Source organism: Hoplias malabaricus, chromosome 18, assembly GCF_029633855.1.
Source record: "Hoplias malabaricus isolate fHopMal1 chromosome 18, fHopMal1.hap1, whole genome shotgun sequence".
Classification (NCBI taxonomy): Eukaryota; Metazoa; Chordata; class Actinopteri; order Characiformes; family Erythrinidae; genus Hoplias; species Hoplias malabaricus.
The window spans coordinates 1682914-1700236 of NC_089817.1; the positions used below are offsets into that span (position 1 = coordinate 1682914).

Consider the following 17323-nt stretch of genomic DNA (forward strand, 5'->3'; position numbering starts at 1 on the left):
CAGTCTGGATATGGCCAGAATTACCCCAATATTGACAAATATTTGTAATTCCAAACCACTTCAAGTAAAAATCTCATGTCTTATAAAGATGAAAAATTTGACTTAAGTGAACAAGACTGAATTATGTTGTCAAAAAATAAAGATAGTTTTCTTTGTGGTGTGTTAACTGAAATGCAGCATAGATTAAGAAACCAACTGTTGTACAGCACTAACATTTCTTCTAATTTTGCCTTTAACTAGAAATATAGGCGCATTAGAAATATTTTTGCTTGAAAGAGTGTCATGTGACAATTGATTGTGTACTTCCTTCAGCTGTGAAATTGCTGACCTGTGGACCTTCTTGCACCATAAACTAAAAGAAAGGCATGTGACATGAGCAGGTGTTGTGCATCTAGTGACTTAATTGAAGGGCTTAAAAGGAATGGTTTTCAGAGGCTAAAGAATGTCCATTTGATTCTGGGCTTTTGGTGGTGTGAGAAGTATAGCAAGCCTTTGGTCTCTAAGCACCAGTTCCTTCAGAAATGGCTTGGAGAAGCAATAGGTAACTGTTTATAATGGCTGTGTTCTTAGCTTGGCAATATTGTTTGAAGAATGGGTTGCTGATCACATGTTGTCTCATAGGCTATGGATGCTTCTCATTGCTTTATGTCTCTTGAGGAATGCCTGTGGACATCCAGGTTAGAGTGAACAATCTCAGTTATCTTAATCTACTTTTGATTAGGTTGTTAAACATGTCTTAATGTGATTTTTCTCTTTCTTTAAGTGCGATGTAAAGGACTTCCAGAGGATCAGCTCAGTCAATGGGATGCTGGATCACAGCAGTTACAAAAGCCTGGGTCTTACTTCTTTGAAGCTAAGATGAGCACAGATGAACCCAATATTGTGTTTGGTCAACCTAGCTCCACATCAGGTGTGATCCCACAGATTAGCCAGGACTCCACATCACAGTTTGTCCAAACGAGCAGTCAGCTGGCCCCTTCTGTAGGTTTTCCTGCAAGTATGTATTTTGGTGTTAGTCTACCTGGGCGCCAGAGTGATAGCCTTGTATCTCAAGCCCAGTTTTCTGGTAGCACTGGGAACCAACTTCAGCAGCAAGGTGCACTACAACAAGTATCTTCTAGCGTCCTTCAGTCTGTATCCAGTGGTCAGGCCTACTCTAGCCAGTTTGGTAGCTCGAATGTCCAAAGCACTTCCAGCCAACCTGGTGCTACCTGGATTACATTCTCACAGCGGTCGGGGGTGCCACAAGCTTCGCAACCACAAGGATCCTCGAGTCAACAAATAGCATCTGGTCAGCAGGTCCCTAGCTCTCAGCAACCTGGCAGTGTCTCATCCCAGGTCTCACAGCAGTCAGGGGTGTCACAAGGTTCCTCGAGTCAACAAATGCCATCTGGTCAGCTGGTATCTAGCCCTCAGCAACCTGGCAGTGTCTGGACCCAGGTGCCACAAACTTCACAACCCCAAGGGTTCCCAAGTCAAATTACGGTTAGCCAGCAGGTCCCTAGCTCTCAGCAACCTGGCAGTGTCTCATCCCAGGTCTCACAACAGTCAGGGGTGTCACAAGGTTCAAAACCACAAGGATCCTTGAGTCAACAAATGCCATCTGGTCAGCTGGTATCTAGCCCTCAGCAACCTGGCAGTGTCTGGTCTCAGGTTTTGCAACCACTATCTCAGTCACAAGGATCCCTAGGTCAAGTCGCTGTCAGCCAGCAGGTCCCTAGCTCTCAGCAACCTGGCAGTGTCTCATCCCAGGTCTCACAACAGTCAGGGGTCTCACAAGGTTCAAAACCACAAGGATCCCTGAGTCAACAAATGCCATCTGGTCAGCTGGTACCTAGCCCTCAGCAACCTGGCAGTGTCTGGTCTCAGGTTTTGCAACCACTATCTCAGTCACAAGGATCCCTAGGTCAAGTCACTGTTAGCCAGCAGGTCCCTAGCTCTCAGCAACCTGGCAGTGTCTCATCCCAGGTCTCACAGCAGTCAGGGATGTCACAAGGTTCCTTGAGTCAACAAATGCCATCTGGTCAGCTGGTACCTAGCCCTCAGCAACCTGGCAGTGTCTGGACCCAGGTGCCACAAACTTCACAACCCCAAGGGTTCCCAAGTCAAATTACGGTTAGCCAGCAGGTCCCTAGCTCTCAGCAACCTATTAGTGTCTGGTCTCATGTTTTGCAACAACTTCCTCAGCCACAAGGATCTCTAGGTCAAGTCATTGTTAGCCAGCAGGTCCCTAGTGCTCAGCAACCTGGCAGTGTCTCATCCCAGGTCTCACAGCAGTCAGGGGTGTCACAAGGTTCCTCGAGTCAACAAATGCCATCTGGTCAGCTGGTATCTAGCCCTCAGCAACCTGGCAGTGTCTGGACCCAGGTGCCACAAACTTCACAACCCCAAGGGTTCCCAAGTCAAATTACGGTTAGCCAGCAGGTCCCTAGCTCTCAGCAACCTGGCAGTGTCTGGTCTCAGGTTTTGCAACCACTTTCTCAGCCACAAGGATCCCTAGGTCAAGTCACTGTTAGCCAGCAGGTCCCTAGCTCTCAGCAACCTGGCAGTGTCTCATCGCAGGTCTCGCAGCAGTCAGGGGTGTCAAAGGGTTCCTCGAGTCAACAAATGCCATCTGGTCAGCTGGTACCTAGCCCTCAGCAAGCTGGCAGTGTCTGGTCTCAGGTTTTGCAACCACTTTCTCAGCCACAAGGATTCCTAGGTCAAGTCACTGTTAGCCAGCAGGTCCCTAGCTCTCAGCAACCTGGCAGTGTCTCATCCCAGGTCTCACAGCAGTCAGGGCTATCACAAGGTTCAAAACCACAAGGATCCCCGAGTCAACAAATGCCATCTGGTCAGCTGGTACCTAGCCCTCAGCAAGCTGGCAGTGTCTGGTCTCAGGTTTTGCAACCACTTTCTCAGCCACAAGGATCCCTAGGTCAAGTCACTTTTAGCCAGCAGGTACCTAGCTCTCAGCAACCTGGCAGTGTCTGGTCTGAGGTTTCTTGGCAGGCAGGTGTGCGACAAGCTTCAAGCAATGTTGCTACAGTTTCTTCTCCAAGTTCCCCTGTTCAAGTTGGCCCCATTGCCCAAATGAGACCAGTAAGCCAGCCCCTGCACCCACCACAGAGTTTAGGAGGTAGCTTGGCTTCAACAGCTCAAGGCAGTCCTGGTGCCAAGTACTTCAGTCCCAGCCAGTTCCCTCCCCAGGCGGCTAGTCAAAGGACACAAGTGGGTGTTCATTCGCTAAAGGCAAAGCTCTTCACTAGTGGTGGTAAACCTGTTGTCTCGGGCAGCCTGAGACCTGTTAATGATGTTCCCAAACAGACTGTGCCCTCTCAAGATGCAACTACATCACAGGCTTCTAGTGCCCTGTCCCAGGTTCAGAGTGCCCCAAGTAGTCCATATGGAGCCCAAGTTGTATGGTTTGACAAAGTTAGCCAAGTAAGTCAGCCTTCAGAAGCCTATGACTTGTCTCAAATGTATTCCAGCAGCTTTAGTGGTGGGCAGCAACAGTCAGGCTTTGCTGTGGGCTTGGCCCAAGCTCAACAGTCTCCTGTGGCCCAGGGTGCACCCAGTGGTTCCGCTACCTCAACTTCACCAGGCTCATATGGCACTTTCTCAAGCCAAATCTCTGCTGCTGATGCCATCAGTGGGAGCTGGAGTGGTCCTTCAGTGGCTCAGGTGGCATCCAGTGACTCTGCCTCATCTGTGACCCAGTCAACATCTGGCAGCTCCTCCTCAGCAGTTGCACAAGGTTTCTACAGTGGTTCTCAAATTCCAAGCTCAACTGGCTACAGCTTCTATCAGCATGTGAAGGAGCCTTCCTACAAGCCTGGATGTCGGAGCAGATTTTCTCAGTGAAGCTGTGAATGTTTCTGATAGTATGCTGGAGTGGAGCCTAATCTTGATTTAGTTGGCACTGCTCTTGTTTACTAATTTTCTAATAAAGATGCTTGTGCTTGGTCACTGAGTGAGTGTTCTAATTGGTCAAAAATCTAAATGCTTAATGCATTGTATCTAGCTTTTCCTCACAAATGTCTTATCTGCAAGTAGCTGGTTATTTGCCTTATTTCACAGCATTTAAACCATGCAAAACTGTAGCTACTTGAACATGTGACAAATCCCCATTGCAGTGGGATTACAAATAACATACAATGCATCTCACTGGCCTTCCTGTGCCCCCCTGCAATAGCCCTATGGGGCTGTACCTATTGGGAACTACCACTTTAGCCTGTCCTGGGTATTGTTCCATTTCTATAGGGATAATGCAACCTAGTGCAATCCTTTATTCGATGTCTTCTGAATATCAGACCTAGATTTCCTTGATCCTTTCATTGGTTTTCCTATCTCACCTTCTGAATGATCTGTTTAGGAGTTTCTGGGAAACCATATTTCCTGGTACATTTGAGTAGATTATATAAAGTTCAAATGTAATTCCTGCTCACACCAGATACTAAACCTTTTACACAAGTACAGAGCTACATGTACTGGAGAGCAGCAGACAGTGCCATAAAGGAATGCAGACAACTGAATCTAATGTGTCTCTAGATGGGAATAACTCATGTGACGTTAAAAGCTGCCAGTCTGGATATGGCCAGAATTACCCCAATATTGACAAATATTTGTAATTCCAAACCACTTCAAGTAAAAATCTCATGTCTTATAAAGATGAAAAATTTGACTTAAGTGAACAAGACTGATTTATGTTGTCAAAAAATAAAGATAGTTTTCTTTGTGGTGTGTTAACTGAAATGCAGCATAGATTAAGAAACCAACTGTTGTACAGCACTAACATTTCTTCTAATTTTGCCTTTAACTAGAAATATAGGCGCATTAGAAATATTTTTGCTTGAAAGAGTGTCATGTGACAATTGATTGTGTACTTCCTTCAGCTGTGAAATTGCTGACCTGTGGACCTTCTTGCACCATAAACTAAAAGAAAGGCATGTGACATGAGCAGGTGTTGTGCATCTAGTGACTTAATTGAAGGGCTTAAAAGGAATGGTTTTCAGAGGCTAAAGAATGTCCATTTGATTCTGGGCTTTTGGTGGTGTGAGAAGTATAGCAAGCCTTTGGTCTCTAAGCACCAGTTCCTTCAGAAATGGCTTGGAGAAGCAATAGGTAACTGTTTATAATGGCTGTGTTCTTAGCTTGGCAATATTGTTTGAAGAATGGGTTGCTGATCACATGTTGTCTCATAGGCTATGGATGCTTCTCATTGCTTTATGTCTCTTGAGGAATGCCTGTGGACATCCAGGTTAGAGTGAACAATCTCAGTTATCTTAATCTACTTTTGATTAGGTTGTTAAACATGTCTTAATGTGATTTTTCTCTTTCTTTAAGTGCGATGTAAAGGACTTCCAGAGGATCAGCTCAGTCAATGGGATGCTGGATCACAGCAGTTACAAAAGCCTGGGTCTTACTTCTTTGAAGCTAAGACGAGCACAGATGAACCCAATATTGTGTTTGGTCAACCTAGCTCCACATCAGGTGTGATCCCACAGATTAGCCAGGACTCCACATCACAGTTTGTCCAAACGAGCAGTCAGCTGGCCCCTTCTGTAGGTTTTCCTGCAAGTATGTATTTTGGTGTTAGTCTACCTGGGCGCCAGAGTGATAGCCTTGTATCTCAAGCCCAGTTTTCTGGTAGCACTGGGAACCAACTTCAGCAGCAAGGTGCACTACAACAAGTATCTTCTAGCGTCCTTCAGTCTGTATCCAGTGGTCAGGCCTACTCTAGCCAGTTTGGTAGCTCGAATGTCCAAAGCACTTCCAGCCAACCTGGTGCTACCTGGATTACATTCTCACAGCGGTCGGGGGTGCCACAAGCTTCGCAACCACAAGGATCCTCGAGTCAACAAATAGCATCTGGTCAGCAGGTCCCTAGCTCTCAGCAACCTGGCAGTGTCTGGTCTCAGGTTTTGCAACCACTATCTCAGTCACAAGGATCCCTAGGTCAAGTCACTGTCAGTCAGCAGGTCCCTAGCTCTCAGCAACCTGGCAGTGTCTCATCCCAGGTCTCACAGCAGTCAGGGGTGTCACAAGGTTCAAAACCACAAGGATCCTTGAGTCAACAAATGCCATCTGGTCAGCTGGTACCTAGCCCTCAGCAACCTGGCAGTGTCTGGTCTCAGGTTTTGCAACCACTATCTCAGTCACAAGGATCCCTAGGTCAAGTCACTGTTAGCCAGCAGGTCCCTAGCTCTCAGCAACCTGGCAGTGTCTCATCCCAGGTCTCACAGCAGTCAGGGATGTCACAAGGTTCCTTGAGTCAACAAATGCCATCTGGTCAGCTGGTACCTAGCCCTCAGCAACCTGGCAGTGTCTGGACCCAGGTGCCACAAACTTCACAACCCCAAGGGTTCCCAAGTCAAATTATGGTTAGCCAGCAGGTCCCTAGCTCTCAGCAACCTATTGGTGTCTGGTCTCATGTTTTGCAACAACTTCCTCAGCCACAAGGATCTCTAGGTCAAGTCATTGTTAGCCAGCAGGTCCCTAGTGCTCAGCAACCTGGCAGTGTCTCATCCCAGGTCTCACAGCAGTCAGGGGTGTCACAAGGTTCCTCGAGTCAACAAATGCCATCTGGTCAGCTGGTATCTAGCCCTCAGCAACCTGGCAGTGTCTGGACCCAGGTGCCACAAACTTCACAACCCCAAGGGTTCCCAAGTCAAATTACGGTTAGCCAGCAGGTCCCTAGCTCTCAGCAACCTGGCAGTGTCTCATCCCAGGTCTCACAACAGTCAGGGGTCTCACAAGGTTCAAAACCACAAGGATCCTTGAGTCAACAAATGCCATCTGGTCAGCTGGTACCTAGCCCTCAGCAACCTGGCAGTGTCTGGTCTCAGGTTTTGCAACCACTATCTCAGCCACAAGGATCCCTAGGTCAAGTCACTGTCAGCCAGCAGGTCCCTAGCTCTCAGCAACCTGGCAGTGTCTCATCCCAGGTCTCACAGCAGTCAGGGGTGTCACAAGGTTCCTCGAGTCAACAAATGCCATCTGGTCAGCTGGTACCTAGCCCTCAGCAACCTGGCAGTGTCTGGACCCAGGTGCCACAAACTTCACAACCCCAAGGGTTCCCAAGTCAAATTACAGTTAGCCAGCAGGTCCCTAGCTCTCAGCAACCTGGCAGTGTCTGGTCTCAGGTTTTGCAACCACTTTCTCAGCCACAAGGATCCCTAGGTCAAGTCACTGTTAGCCAGCAGGTCCCTAGCTCTCAGCAACCTGGCAGTGTCTCATCGCAGGTCTCGCAGCAGTCAGGGGTGTCACAGGGTTCCTCGAGTCAACAAATGCCATCTGGTCAGCTGGTACCTAGCCCTCAGCTAGCTGGCAGTGTCTGGTCTCAGGTTTTGCAACCACTTTCTCAGCCACAAGGATCCCTAGGTCAAGTCACTTTTAGCCAGCAGGTCCCTAGCTCTCAGCAACCTGGCAGTGTCTCATTCCAGGTCTCACAGCAGTCAGGGGTGTCACAAGGTTCCTCGAGTCAACAAATGCCATCTGGTCAGCTGGTACCTAGCCCTCAGCAACCTGGCAGTGTCTGGACCCAGGTGCCACAAACTTCACAACCCAAAGGGTTCCCAAGTCAAATTACGGTTAGCCAGCAGGTCCCTAGCTCTCAGCAACCTGGCAGTGTCTGGTCTCAGGTTTTGCAACCACTTTCTCAGCCACAAGGATCCCTAGGTCAAGTCACTGTTAGCCAGCAGGTCCCTAGCTCTCAGCAACCTGGCAGTGCCTCATCCCAGGTCTCACAGCAGTCAGGGGTGTCACAAGGTTCCTCGAGTCAACAAATGCCATCTGGTCAGCTGGTACCTAGCCCTCAGCAACCTGGCAGTGTCTGGACCCAGGTGCCACAAACTTCACAACCCCAAGGGTTCCCAAGTCAAATTACGGTTAGCCAGCAGGTCCCTAGCTCTCAGCAACCTATCAGTGTCTGGTCTCAGGTTTTGCAACCACTTTCTCAGCCGCAAGGATCCCTAGGTCAAGTCACTGTTAGCCAGCAGGTCCCTAGCTCTCAGCAACCTGGCAGTGTCTCATCCCAGGTCTCACAGCAGTCAGGGCTATCACAAGGTTCAAAACCACAAGGATCCCCGAGTCAACAAATGCCATCTGGTCAGCTGGTACCTAGCCCTCAGCAAGCTGGCAGTGTCTGGTCTCAGGTTTTGCAACCACTTTCTCAGCCACAAGGATCCCTAGGTCAAGTCACTTTTAGCCAGCAGGTACCTAGCTCTCAGCAACCTGGCAGTGTCTGGTCTGAGGTTTCTTGGCAGGCAGGTGTGCGACAAGCTTCAAGCAATGTTGCTACAGTTTCTTCTCCAAGTTCCCCTGTTCAAGTTGGCCCCATTGCCCAAATGAGACCAGTAAGCCAGCCCCTGCACCCACCACAGAGTTTAGGAGGTAGCTTGGCTTCAACAGCTCAAGGCAGTCCTGGTGCCAAGTACTTCAGTCCCAGCCAGTTCCCTCCCCAGGCGGCTAGTCAAAGGACACAAGTGGGTGTTCATTCGCTAAAGGCAAAGCTCTTCACTAGTGGTGGTAAACCTGTTGTCTCGGGCAGCCTGAGACCTGTTAATGATGTTCCCAAACAGACTGTGCCCTCTCAAGATGCAACTACATCACAGGCTTCTAGTGCCCTGTCCCAGGTTCAGAGTGCCCCAAGTAGTCCATATGGAGCCCAAGTTGTATGGTTTGACAAAGTTAGCCAAGTAAGTCAGCCTTCAGAAGCCTATGACTTGTCTCAAATGTATTCCAGCAGCTTTAGTGGTGGGCAGCAACAGTCAGGCTTTGCTGTGGGCTTGGCCCAAGCTCAACAGTCTCCTGTGGCCCAGGGTGCACCCAGTGGTTCCGCTACCTCAACTTCACCAGGCTCATATGGCACTTTCTCAAGCCAAATCTCTGCTGCTGATGCCATCAGTGGGAGCTGGAGTGGTCCTTCAGTGGCTCAGGTGGCATCCAGTGACTCTGCCTCATCTGTGACCCAGTCAACATCTGGCAGCTCCTCCTCAGCAGTTGCACAAGGTTTCTACAGTGGTTCTCAAATTCCAAGCTCAACTGGCTACAGCTTCTATCAGCATGTGAAGGAGCCTTCCTACAAGCCTGGATGTCGGAGCAGATTTTCTCAGTGAAGCTGTGAATGTTTCTGATAGTATGCTGGAGTGGAGCCTAATCTTGATTTAGTTGGCACTGCTCTTGTTTACTAATTTTCTAATAAAGATGCTTGTGCTTGATCACTGAGTGAGTGTTCTAATTGGTCAAAAATCTAAATGCTTAATGCATTGTATCTAGCTTTTCCTCACAAATGTCTTATCTGCAAGTAGCTGGTTATTTGCCTTATTTCACAGCATTTAAACCATGCAAAACTGTAGCTACTTGAACATGTGACAAATCCCCATTGCAGTGGGATTACAAATAACATACAATGCATCTCACTGGCCTTCCTGTGCCCCCCTGCAACAGCCCTATGGGGCTGTACCTATTGGGAACTACCACTTTAGCCTGTCCTGGGTATTGTTCCATTTCTATAGGGATAATGCAACCTAGTGCAATCCTTTATTCGATGTCTTCTGAATATCAGACCTAGATTTCCTTGATCCTTTCATTGGTTTTCCTATCTCACCTTCTGAATGATCTGTTTAGGAGTTTCTGGGAAACCATATTGCCTGGTACATTTGAGTAGATTATATAAAGTTCAAATGTAATTCCTGCTCACACCAGATACTAAACCTTTTACACAAGTACAGAGCTACATGTACTGGAGAGCAGCAGACAGTGCCATAAAGGAATGCAGACAACTGAATCTAATGTGTCTCTAGATGGGAATAACTCATGTGATGTTGCATATGACGTTGAAAGCTGCCAGTCTGGATATGGCCAGAATTACCTCAATATTGACAAATATTTGTAATTCCAAACCACTTCAAGTAAAAATCTCATGTCTTATAAAGATGAAAAATTTGACTTAAGTGAACAAGACATAGCATAGATTAAGAAACCAACTGTTGTACAGCACTAACATTTCTTCTAATTTTGCTTTTAACTAGAAATATAGGCGCATTAAAAATATTTATGCTTGAAAGAGTGTCATGTGACAATTGATTGTGTACTTCCTTCAGCTGTGAAATTGCTGACCTGTGGACCTTCTTGCACCATAAACTAAAAGAAAGGCATGTGACATGAGCAGGTGTTGTGCATCTAGTGACTTAATTGAAGGGCTTAAAAGGAATGGTTTTCAGCGGCTAAAGAATGTCCATTTGATTCTGGGCTTTTGGTGGTGTGAGAAGTATAGCAAGCCTTTGGTCTCTAAGCACCAGTTCCTTCAGAAATGGCTTGGAGAAGCAATAGGTAATTGTTCATAATGGCTGTGTTCTTAGCTTGACAATGTTTTTTTGAAGAACGGGTTGCTGATCACATGTCTCACAGGCTATGGATGCTTCTCATTGTTCACTCTAACCTGGATGTCCACAGGCATTCCTCAAGAGACATAAAGCAATCTCAGTTATTTTAATCTACTTTTGATTAGGTTGTTAAACATGTCTTAATGTGATTTCTCTTTTTTTGTTGCAGGTCAGCATCTAGCAGCTCCTCAACCTCAGGTTTCTACAGTGGTTCTTAAATTCTAAGCTCTATCGGCTATCTGCATCTGAAGGAGAGCAGGTTTTCTCAGCATGACTCTTCAGTGAAGAAGTGAACTGTCCTGGTACTGTGCTGGAGGGAGCCCAATGCTGGTTTAGTCAATTTTGCTTTTGTTTTTTATGGAACTATTTTAATATTTTTTTTATTGTGGTACTAGTAGTGCATTTTCTAGGTTGTCCACCTAAAATGTACATAATTTGGAGTTTGACACCCCTTATCTAGACTAAGCACATTTTGGTCTGGGGGCCACATGCAACTTAATTGGATCTCAATGGATCCAGATCAGTAAACTCATTCCAAAATTACATGGAACTAACAAGTCCACTTTTTTTTTTGAGTTAGTGCAAAGAGATAAATATAATAATCTTTATGAAATTAATTGTCCTTTAACTAAATTTTATGAACTGCTTTTTACTTAAGGAAAGTGTGTAATTTCAACAACTTTTACTCAATCACTTAAGTGCATTATGCATTAAAACTGATCACAGTGATATTTTTCCACATCTGGGAAGTAATTCTTAACACATGAACTGACTCCACACTCATTCTTTATCATATGTCTGTTTAAAACACATTTCAAATGTGTCCACTTGCTAATGCATATAATGTATGCATGTAAAAAAGACCCTCACATACATAAGTTATGGCATGTATAAGAAATATTTTACTCAACTTGTCTGTTGTAAATCTGTTACTGACTAGCACTTTCACAATTACAGCAGCAAATATTCACAGCTTTTTTTTTTATAGTGCAATATTGAAAGTAGCATTGCGTAGAATTTAGTCTTGCTGAGTATTTTCTCCTGAAACTTGGCATCTTTTAGCCTGCACAAGTGCATCAATATCAAGCATCATGTCCTGAGAAACAGCCAGTTTCAGAATCTCATTTAAGTGCGTATATGTGAGCTTGGAGCGCAGCTTCATTTTATTAATGTTCTTTACTGAGAAAATCTGCTCACAAAGGTAGGTAGGTACAAACATGGACAACATTTTTGCAGCCAGTGCTGTCAATTTAGGATAGCCTGGTAGGAGATACTTGTAAAATGTGTCCAAGCCCACGGAAGCAAATTTAACTTTCGCTGATTTTGCATTGTGATGTAGAATTAATTTCAAGTTGCATGCCAATGGGCCCATCAGAAGCTGACTGTAAATGGTGAGCAAAAAACTGCGGATTCTGTCTCAAGTTTGCTAAAGACATGAAATCGTTTCTCAAACTCTCACAGCAACCCTGAGATCTTGTTTTTGTACTGTTTCACATCAGGATTAACTGTCTCTCGTAATGTGAGCTTTAACTTGAATGCATGTATGCTGTCATAACTGTTACAATTTGTGTCCTTGTAACATTTTATTCAGATTATTCAAGTGCTCTATAATATCAACCATAAATGCAAGGTCCTGCAGCCAAAGTGGGCACTGTAATTCCTTAACAGGTTTTCCTTTTTTCTCCAGGAACTGTCGGTTTTCCCTACATAAATCAAAGAAGTGATTCAGCACAGCACCTCTGCTTAACCATTTTAATTGTGTGGTATGGCAGACCATGGCTAATGTTGCAGTCACTGAGAATGCTGTCAAACTGATGATGAGACCTCTGGCTCGGATGAAATTAACAGTTTGGACAACCACCTCAGTGACATGATCCATTCTTAATGACTTGAAACATGATGCCTCCTGATGCAAAATGCAATGAAATGTCCAAAAATCACCCCCTCCATTTGCAGCTTGTACTTTCTCGCTGAACTTTGTCACAACACTTGCCTTTTTCCCGATCATTGACGCTCCATCAGTAGCCAGGCTTACGGCGCGGGACAAGTCTGTCCAGCACTCCAATGGCAGAGCGGAAAATGTCCTCAGCTGTTGTGATGTCTGTCATGGGCACCAACTCGAGAAACTTCTGTGACTGTCAAAGTCTCGTCAACTCTACGAATGAATATGGCCAGTTGAGAGAATGTCCGTAATATCAGGGCAATCAATTGCCACAGAAAATGCCAGAAATGACTCCGCTTTGCATTTCAGTTGGCTGTCCAAATCTGCTGATAATTCCAACATCCTGTCTGCCACGGTATTTCTAGTCAAGCTAATATTGGCAATAACTTGTTGCTTCTCATGACACACAATTTCGGCAGCCTTCAGCATGCAGTTTTTGACGAACTCCCCCTCACAGTACGACTTTGACGTTAATGCTATTTGGCTAGCAATTACATAGCTGGCTTTCACCGCAGCATCACTGACCTCTCGGCTCCGGGTGAAAACAGATTGCTGTTTCCTCAGAAAACAAGGTAAATGAAATGTTGGTGGGTCTCAGTTCTCCGTGCAAGCTGTTGTATTTTTGACCATGCTGAGTTTCATAGTCCCGTTGAATATTGTATTCCTTAAACACAAACTTGCTCCATACACACCAGCCACACGGGTTTCCCCATTCACCTCTGTGAACCTATAGGAAGAGGTCCATTTTTCTTTGTCTGAAAGACATTTCACTTAAGGTGCCAGAGTCAACAGAAAAAGTGGGTAAAGCGATAGAATTGACTAAAACACGCCCCTAGTGGACAATATAGGAACTTCAAATTTTAAATAAAATGGAGTTTATTCTTCTTTAATAATGCAGGTTTATTCTGCGGGCCGGACTGAACCCTCGGGTGAACCCCCACAGGCCGTATGTTTGACACCCCTGGTCTAGATGATAAATGTTGGTCGAGTTTCTCAGCAGTCAAGTGGGTTTTCCTCACCATGTTCTTAATATGTGAGTTTAGAATCTAGAGGGTCATGTTTCATGCGTTTGCGGTGTAGGCCTGCATCCCTAGTTCTGTTGCTGCCATTTTGAGGATTTTATCTGGCTTTGCAGTGCACCATATGTAAACAGATGTCAACTTTGGAACAAAGTACACAGCAGTAGATGCAGCATATCATGGGCCTTGTTCTCTGGACTCTTATCTTCATGGTTTGAGGTGTTTTTTCCTCTTTAATAGTGTTTATTATTTAGATGAATCTACTTTCACTATGCAGGACAGTGTCCCAGCTCTTTATGTATGTAAAATGATGAAAAGCCCACTGCCTCTTCCCATCAGAGTGGCGACAGGATTGCTCTTCCTATAAAAAGTGGTATGTTCTTCTGTTAGTGAAATTAGTATGTCATGGGGAAAATGTTTGTAAGCCTCCGATGTGTTTTGCCATGAGAGGTCGCTGTAGCCTAATTTTTGAAGGATACATCTATGGCTGTTGACCACACCTGTCCCTTGCTGATATTTTAAATGTTGGATCTAAGCTGCCTCCATACTGCATTTGTAGGACTTTAAATGTTATATTCTAACAACCAGTGGCCTTTCTGTCATTGCTTTTAATGTATGTTAGAACAAATCCACCAGACAGACCTTCTGTAACCCAGATTTTTGTTGAAAATATAACGAGTTCACAAAGAATTAAGCCTTTAACAATTTATTTTACAAACTTAAAAATAAAAGCATGATGTGTGTTTAATTGTTCTAGTACTTGCATGAAAGTTTGGGGAGCTTTGGAAGCCTAGATTTGGGAAATCTAGGGAACTAATTTAATTGCTTATGTTAAGTGTTTATGAGTTTAAAGACTTACTCAAGAGTTTCTTTTGCTGTTTTAATGAGAATAGTGGGAAAACACACATCGTTCCCATTTATTTATATGTATTTTCACCTAGTCTGCATTGTTAATTCTTTAACTACATAGTGTTGTGTGCAGGAAAACCCTACTGCTTTAGGGGCAAAGGTAGTGGAGGCAGGGTTTGGGGTTGGTCTAAGTTAGGTTCAGGGGAGGGGCCAGGGCTGTGGGTGGGGCAGAAATCAAAGTAAACCACATAAACAGAAATGGAGACACAATCTGGTCACTTTTATTTGTGTCTTTTTAACCACCTCTACAATAACAAATTACAAAAAAAAAATATCTGAAACCATAATCAATGTATGCCAGAGGCTAATGAAGGTTCCCAGCAGCCAACACCCCTGCCACCCCCCCCCCCCCAACCACACACACACAAACCCACGCAACTCACTGTCAGAAGCAGTTTAAACAAAGCTTTATCTAAAATCCACTGTCCTAACATTAACATGATCCCACTGTAAAGCCACCGTTTATATTCCGAAGTTACCATCATGTACTTGCACAAGGTGGAGCTGTGGTCCTTTCTGTGCCTCAGCTGTTCCTCACATGTATTGGTTTATAGGGATTAGCCAAAATAATGAAACCACTGTAAAATGGCTTTAGCTTTAAAATGATATAAATGTTATTTTAAACTCTACTATGAGGTTTAAATAAGTCCTGATCATCAAAGCAACTCTGCAAACAGTGTATTCTCTGTAGGAAAGCCTGAAAGGAAATGGGGCACTCTTGAGCAACTGCACATGAACATACCATCACAGTGCTCAATGCCGACGAGTGTGGAATTAGGTGTCCACAGACTTTTGGTCATGTAGGGATTATAGTGTAAATAAAATAAATATAAAGTCTGTATCCTACAGTGAGGTTCATGATGTCACATATGTTTATTTTTTCTTCACTAGCATGTGCCAGATAAGATGTTTTATTTTTCAAAATCCGAACACACACACACATACAGAGAGAAGGGGGTGCAGATAAACAGGTCTTACTTTTGAGTGGTGGCAGTACATGTCAATGGGTAATCCATATTGATACTGACATACTCTGTGTGTGTGTGTGTGTGAGAGAGAGAGAGAGAGAGTGTGAGTTTATACTAGGTTTAACTCATTCATGTTATGGAATACCAAAATCTTATTACACACACTATAAATTCTCAAGCCAGTCCACCTAAAATTGTAAATCATTTCATTCTAAGTTTAAAACATGTTTTAAGGCTAGGATTAAATGTAGGGTTTGAGTTAGGGTTACATTTTCCCAACATGAATAGACGTTTATTTGCACCTTCCACTGCATGGTCCCTACTCTACTGTTCTCCTCCTCCACCAGGTGAATCAGGTCCTGGTTCTGGTTCTGGAAGCGGGTTCTTGTTTAGTGGCTGTTCTCTCGTGGTTCAGAGCGAGTCGAGTAGGGACTAAACCGTGGCGTGTAAACCTTGCAGAGCGCTGATTGTCCAGGGAGAGTCGTCACTCTACGCCACGCAACGCAGACGACCAGCACCAACTCTCCATCTGTAAAATCTCCAGCTGCAGCAGAGATCACGTTTATTTTTATCCGACTCACGACGGCAGCTCGTAAAATGACGCCGTGGTCTTTTGAAGAGGTTCAAACGCTCCTTGGATCGGTGGCCGACGAAAGAATCCAGCGAGAACAAACTCTACTGATCTGTCTGAACTGATGACGGAGCTGTGTTCAGTCCCAAACAACAACAACACGCCGATACACCATGAGTAAACATCACTTAACGTTACGAAAGCCCACTGTTCCCGTTAGAGACGGGGTTTTGAGATGACACCAAATATATTTCCGGGGGGGATGCTGTGAGAGTGGAAAACCAACCAGAAATGAATCAGAGAGTAGAGATGAGACCATACAGTGGAAATGTGCCATATGTAATGCCCCCTGAAACAATTGTTGACAAAACAGTGTGTGTGTGTGAGTGTGAGAGAGACTGTGTGTTTAGACTCTCAGGTGACAGTAATGATGCTGTAGCCAGTAAGAGCTGATGTGACTCTGCTCTTTGTTTTGTTGCGAGTAGCTTTTCAAGTTGTTTATAATGAGCGTTTTGTTCTTTATTTTGCTGTAACTGACCACTAAGCAGAGGAAAAACTATATCCCACACATATAGACCCTGATATCCAGAAATGCTGCGACTTTCATGGAGAAAAGAAAACTGTGTCTGGTTCAGAACCGTTTAGTTTACAACAGCATGTGATACACTGCAGTAAATGAAGCATTAGTGAGTGAAATCATCTTAAATCTCCTCACTGTATCTAATAATTCTCATTCTGAGATGGTTTTAAAGATGTTATGGGATTATTTCTAGACAGTTTTTATTGGTTTAAATGATTGTATCCAGTTAATAGGCCTTAATCCATTGGTAGATATAGGAAATGATGCTTGAAACTTACAAAATTATCTCCCAACTTGAATGTACACATCACCATAACAAAAGAACCTGCGCAGAGCAATGCTGAATGATCTCACCATGAGAAATGTTAGACATATTAGCTCATTTTTAAATTATTCCCCTTAAAAAAAATGTGTTTTGGGAGCGACTTTCAGAAAGGCCATTGATTTCGGTCACAGAGAAATCCAGTCCAGACCTGAAACTCCTTAAATGGACACAGTGCAGGCTACAGAGCGACTTCCACAGAAGTCAAGGTGCCCCCAAACTTTATATTTTAATGAAGAATATAAACACAAGGTTATGTGGATGTGAGCGGCTGGTGCCGGGCTGATAACATTGCGAGCTGAGGAAAAACACCAGCTAAACACGAAGATCCCATCTCACCGTGCTGTGTGTATTTGAGCTGAGATTCGCTGATGACTGGTTAAATGCAGGCGGCTGGGTTCTGTCCCGATTTTCTGCCTTCATAGAGCCGCAAATACAGTTTTAGAATTGGGACAGGGATGGGGTCTGGTTTGCATTCAGTCCGATCTGTGCACATACCATTTACATTTACTGCTGAAATGAGCATGCTTTGTGATTGTATGCAATGGCCAAGGACAAACACACACGCGCACACACAGGATTTCATAATTAAAAAGCCTATTTCCTGCATTTTGGACTGTGTTCAGTTCATGTGTCTCCTGAAAT

General features: G+C 44.7%; 2 protein-coding genes and 1 long non-coding RNA gene across 6 annotated transcripts; all 3 read left to right on the forward strand.

Annotated features, from left to right (window-relative positions):
- The first annotated feature begins 506 nt into the window (after nt 1-506).
- LOC136674257 (uncharacterized) lies at nt 507-3958 on the forward strand. Of its 3 annotated transcripts, none has more exons than XM_066650161.1 (4): nt 507-541; nt 622-677; nt 764-2424; nt 2725-3958. In XM_066650161.1, the coding sequence occupies exons 1-4, from the start codon at nt 522-524 to the stop codon at nt 3841-3843; spliced, it is 2856 nt and encodes a 951-aa protein (XP_066506258.1). In that variant the 5' UTR covers nt 507-521; the 3' UTR covers nt 3844-3958. The 3 variants fall into 3 exon arrangements, with proteins under 3 accessions (XP_066506258.1, XP_066506259.1, XP_066506257.1); XM_066650162.1 differs by having other exon boundaries at nt 764-1318; nt 1850-3957; XM_066650160.1 differs by having other exon boundaries at nt 764-3958.
- A 1371-nt stretch (nt 3959-5329) lies between these two features.
- Nucleotides 5330-9200, forward strand: LOC136674241 (uncharacterized). Its single transcript, XM_066650143.1, has 2 exons — nt 5330-5880; nt 6493-9200. Exons 1-2 carry the CDS (start codon nt 5562-5564, stop codon nt 9096-9098), a joined length of 2925 nt encoding a protein of 974 aa, XP_066506240.1. The 5' UTR covers nt 5330-5561; the 3' UTR covers nt 9099-9200.
- A 1022-nt stretch (nt 9201-10222) lies between these two features.
- LOC136675129 (uncharacterized) lies at nt 10223-14222 on the forward strand. 2 transcript variants are annotated; one of them, XR_010796137.1, is made up of 3 exons: nt 10223-10314; nt 10537-10697; nt 12055-14222. It is a non-coding gene; the product is annotated as an uncharacterized lncRNA (long non-coding RNA). The 2 variants fall into 2 exon arrangements; XR_010796136.1 differs by having other exon boundaries at nt 10537-10669; nt 12055-14219.
- The last annotated feature ends 3101 nt before the right edge of the window (nt 14223-17323 follow it).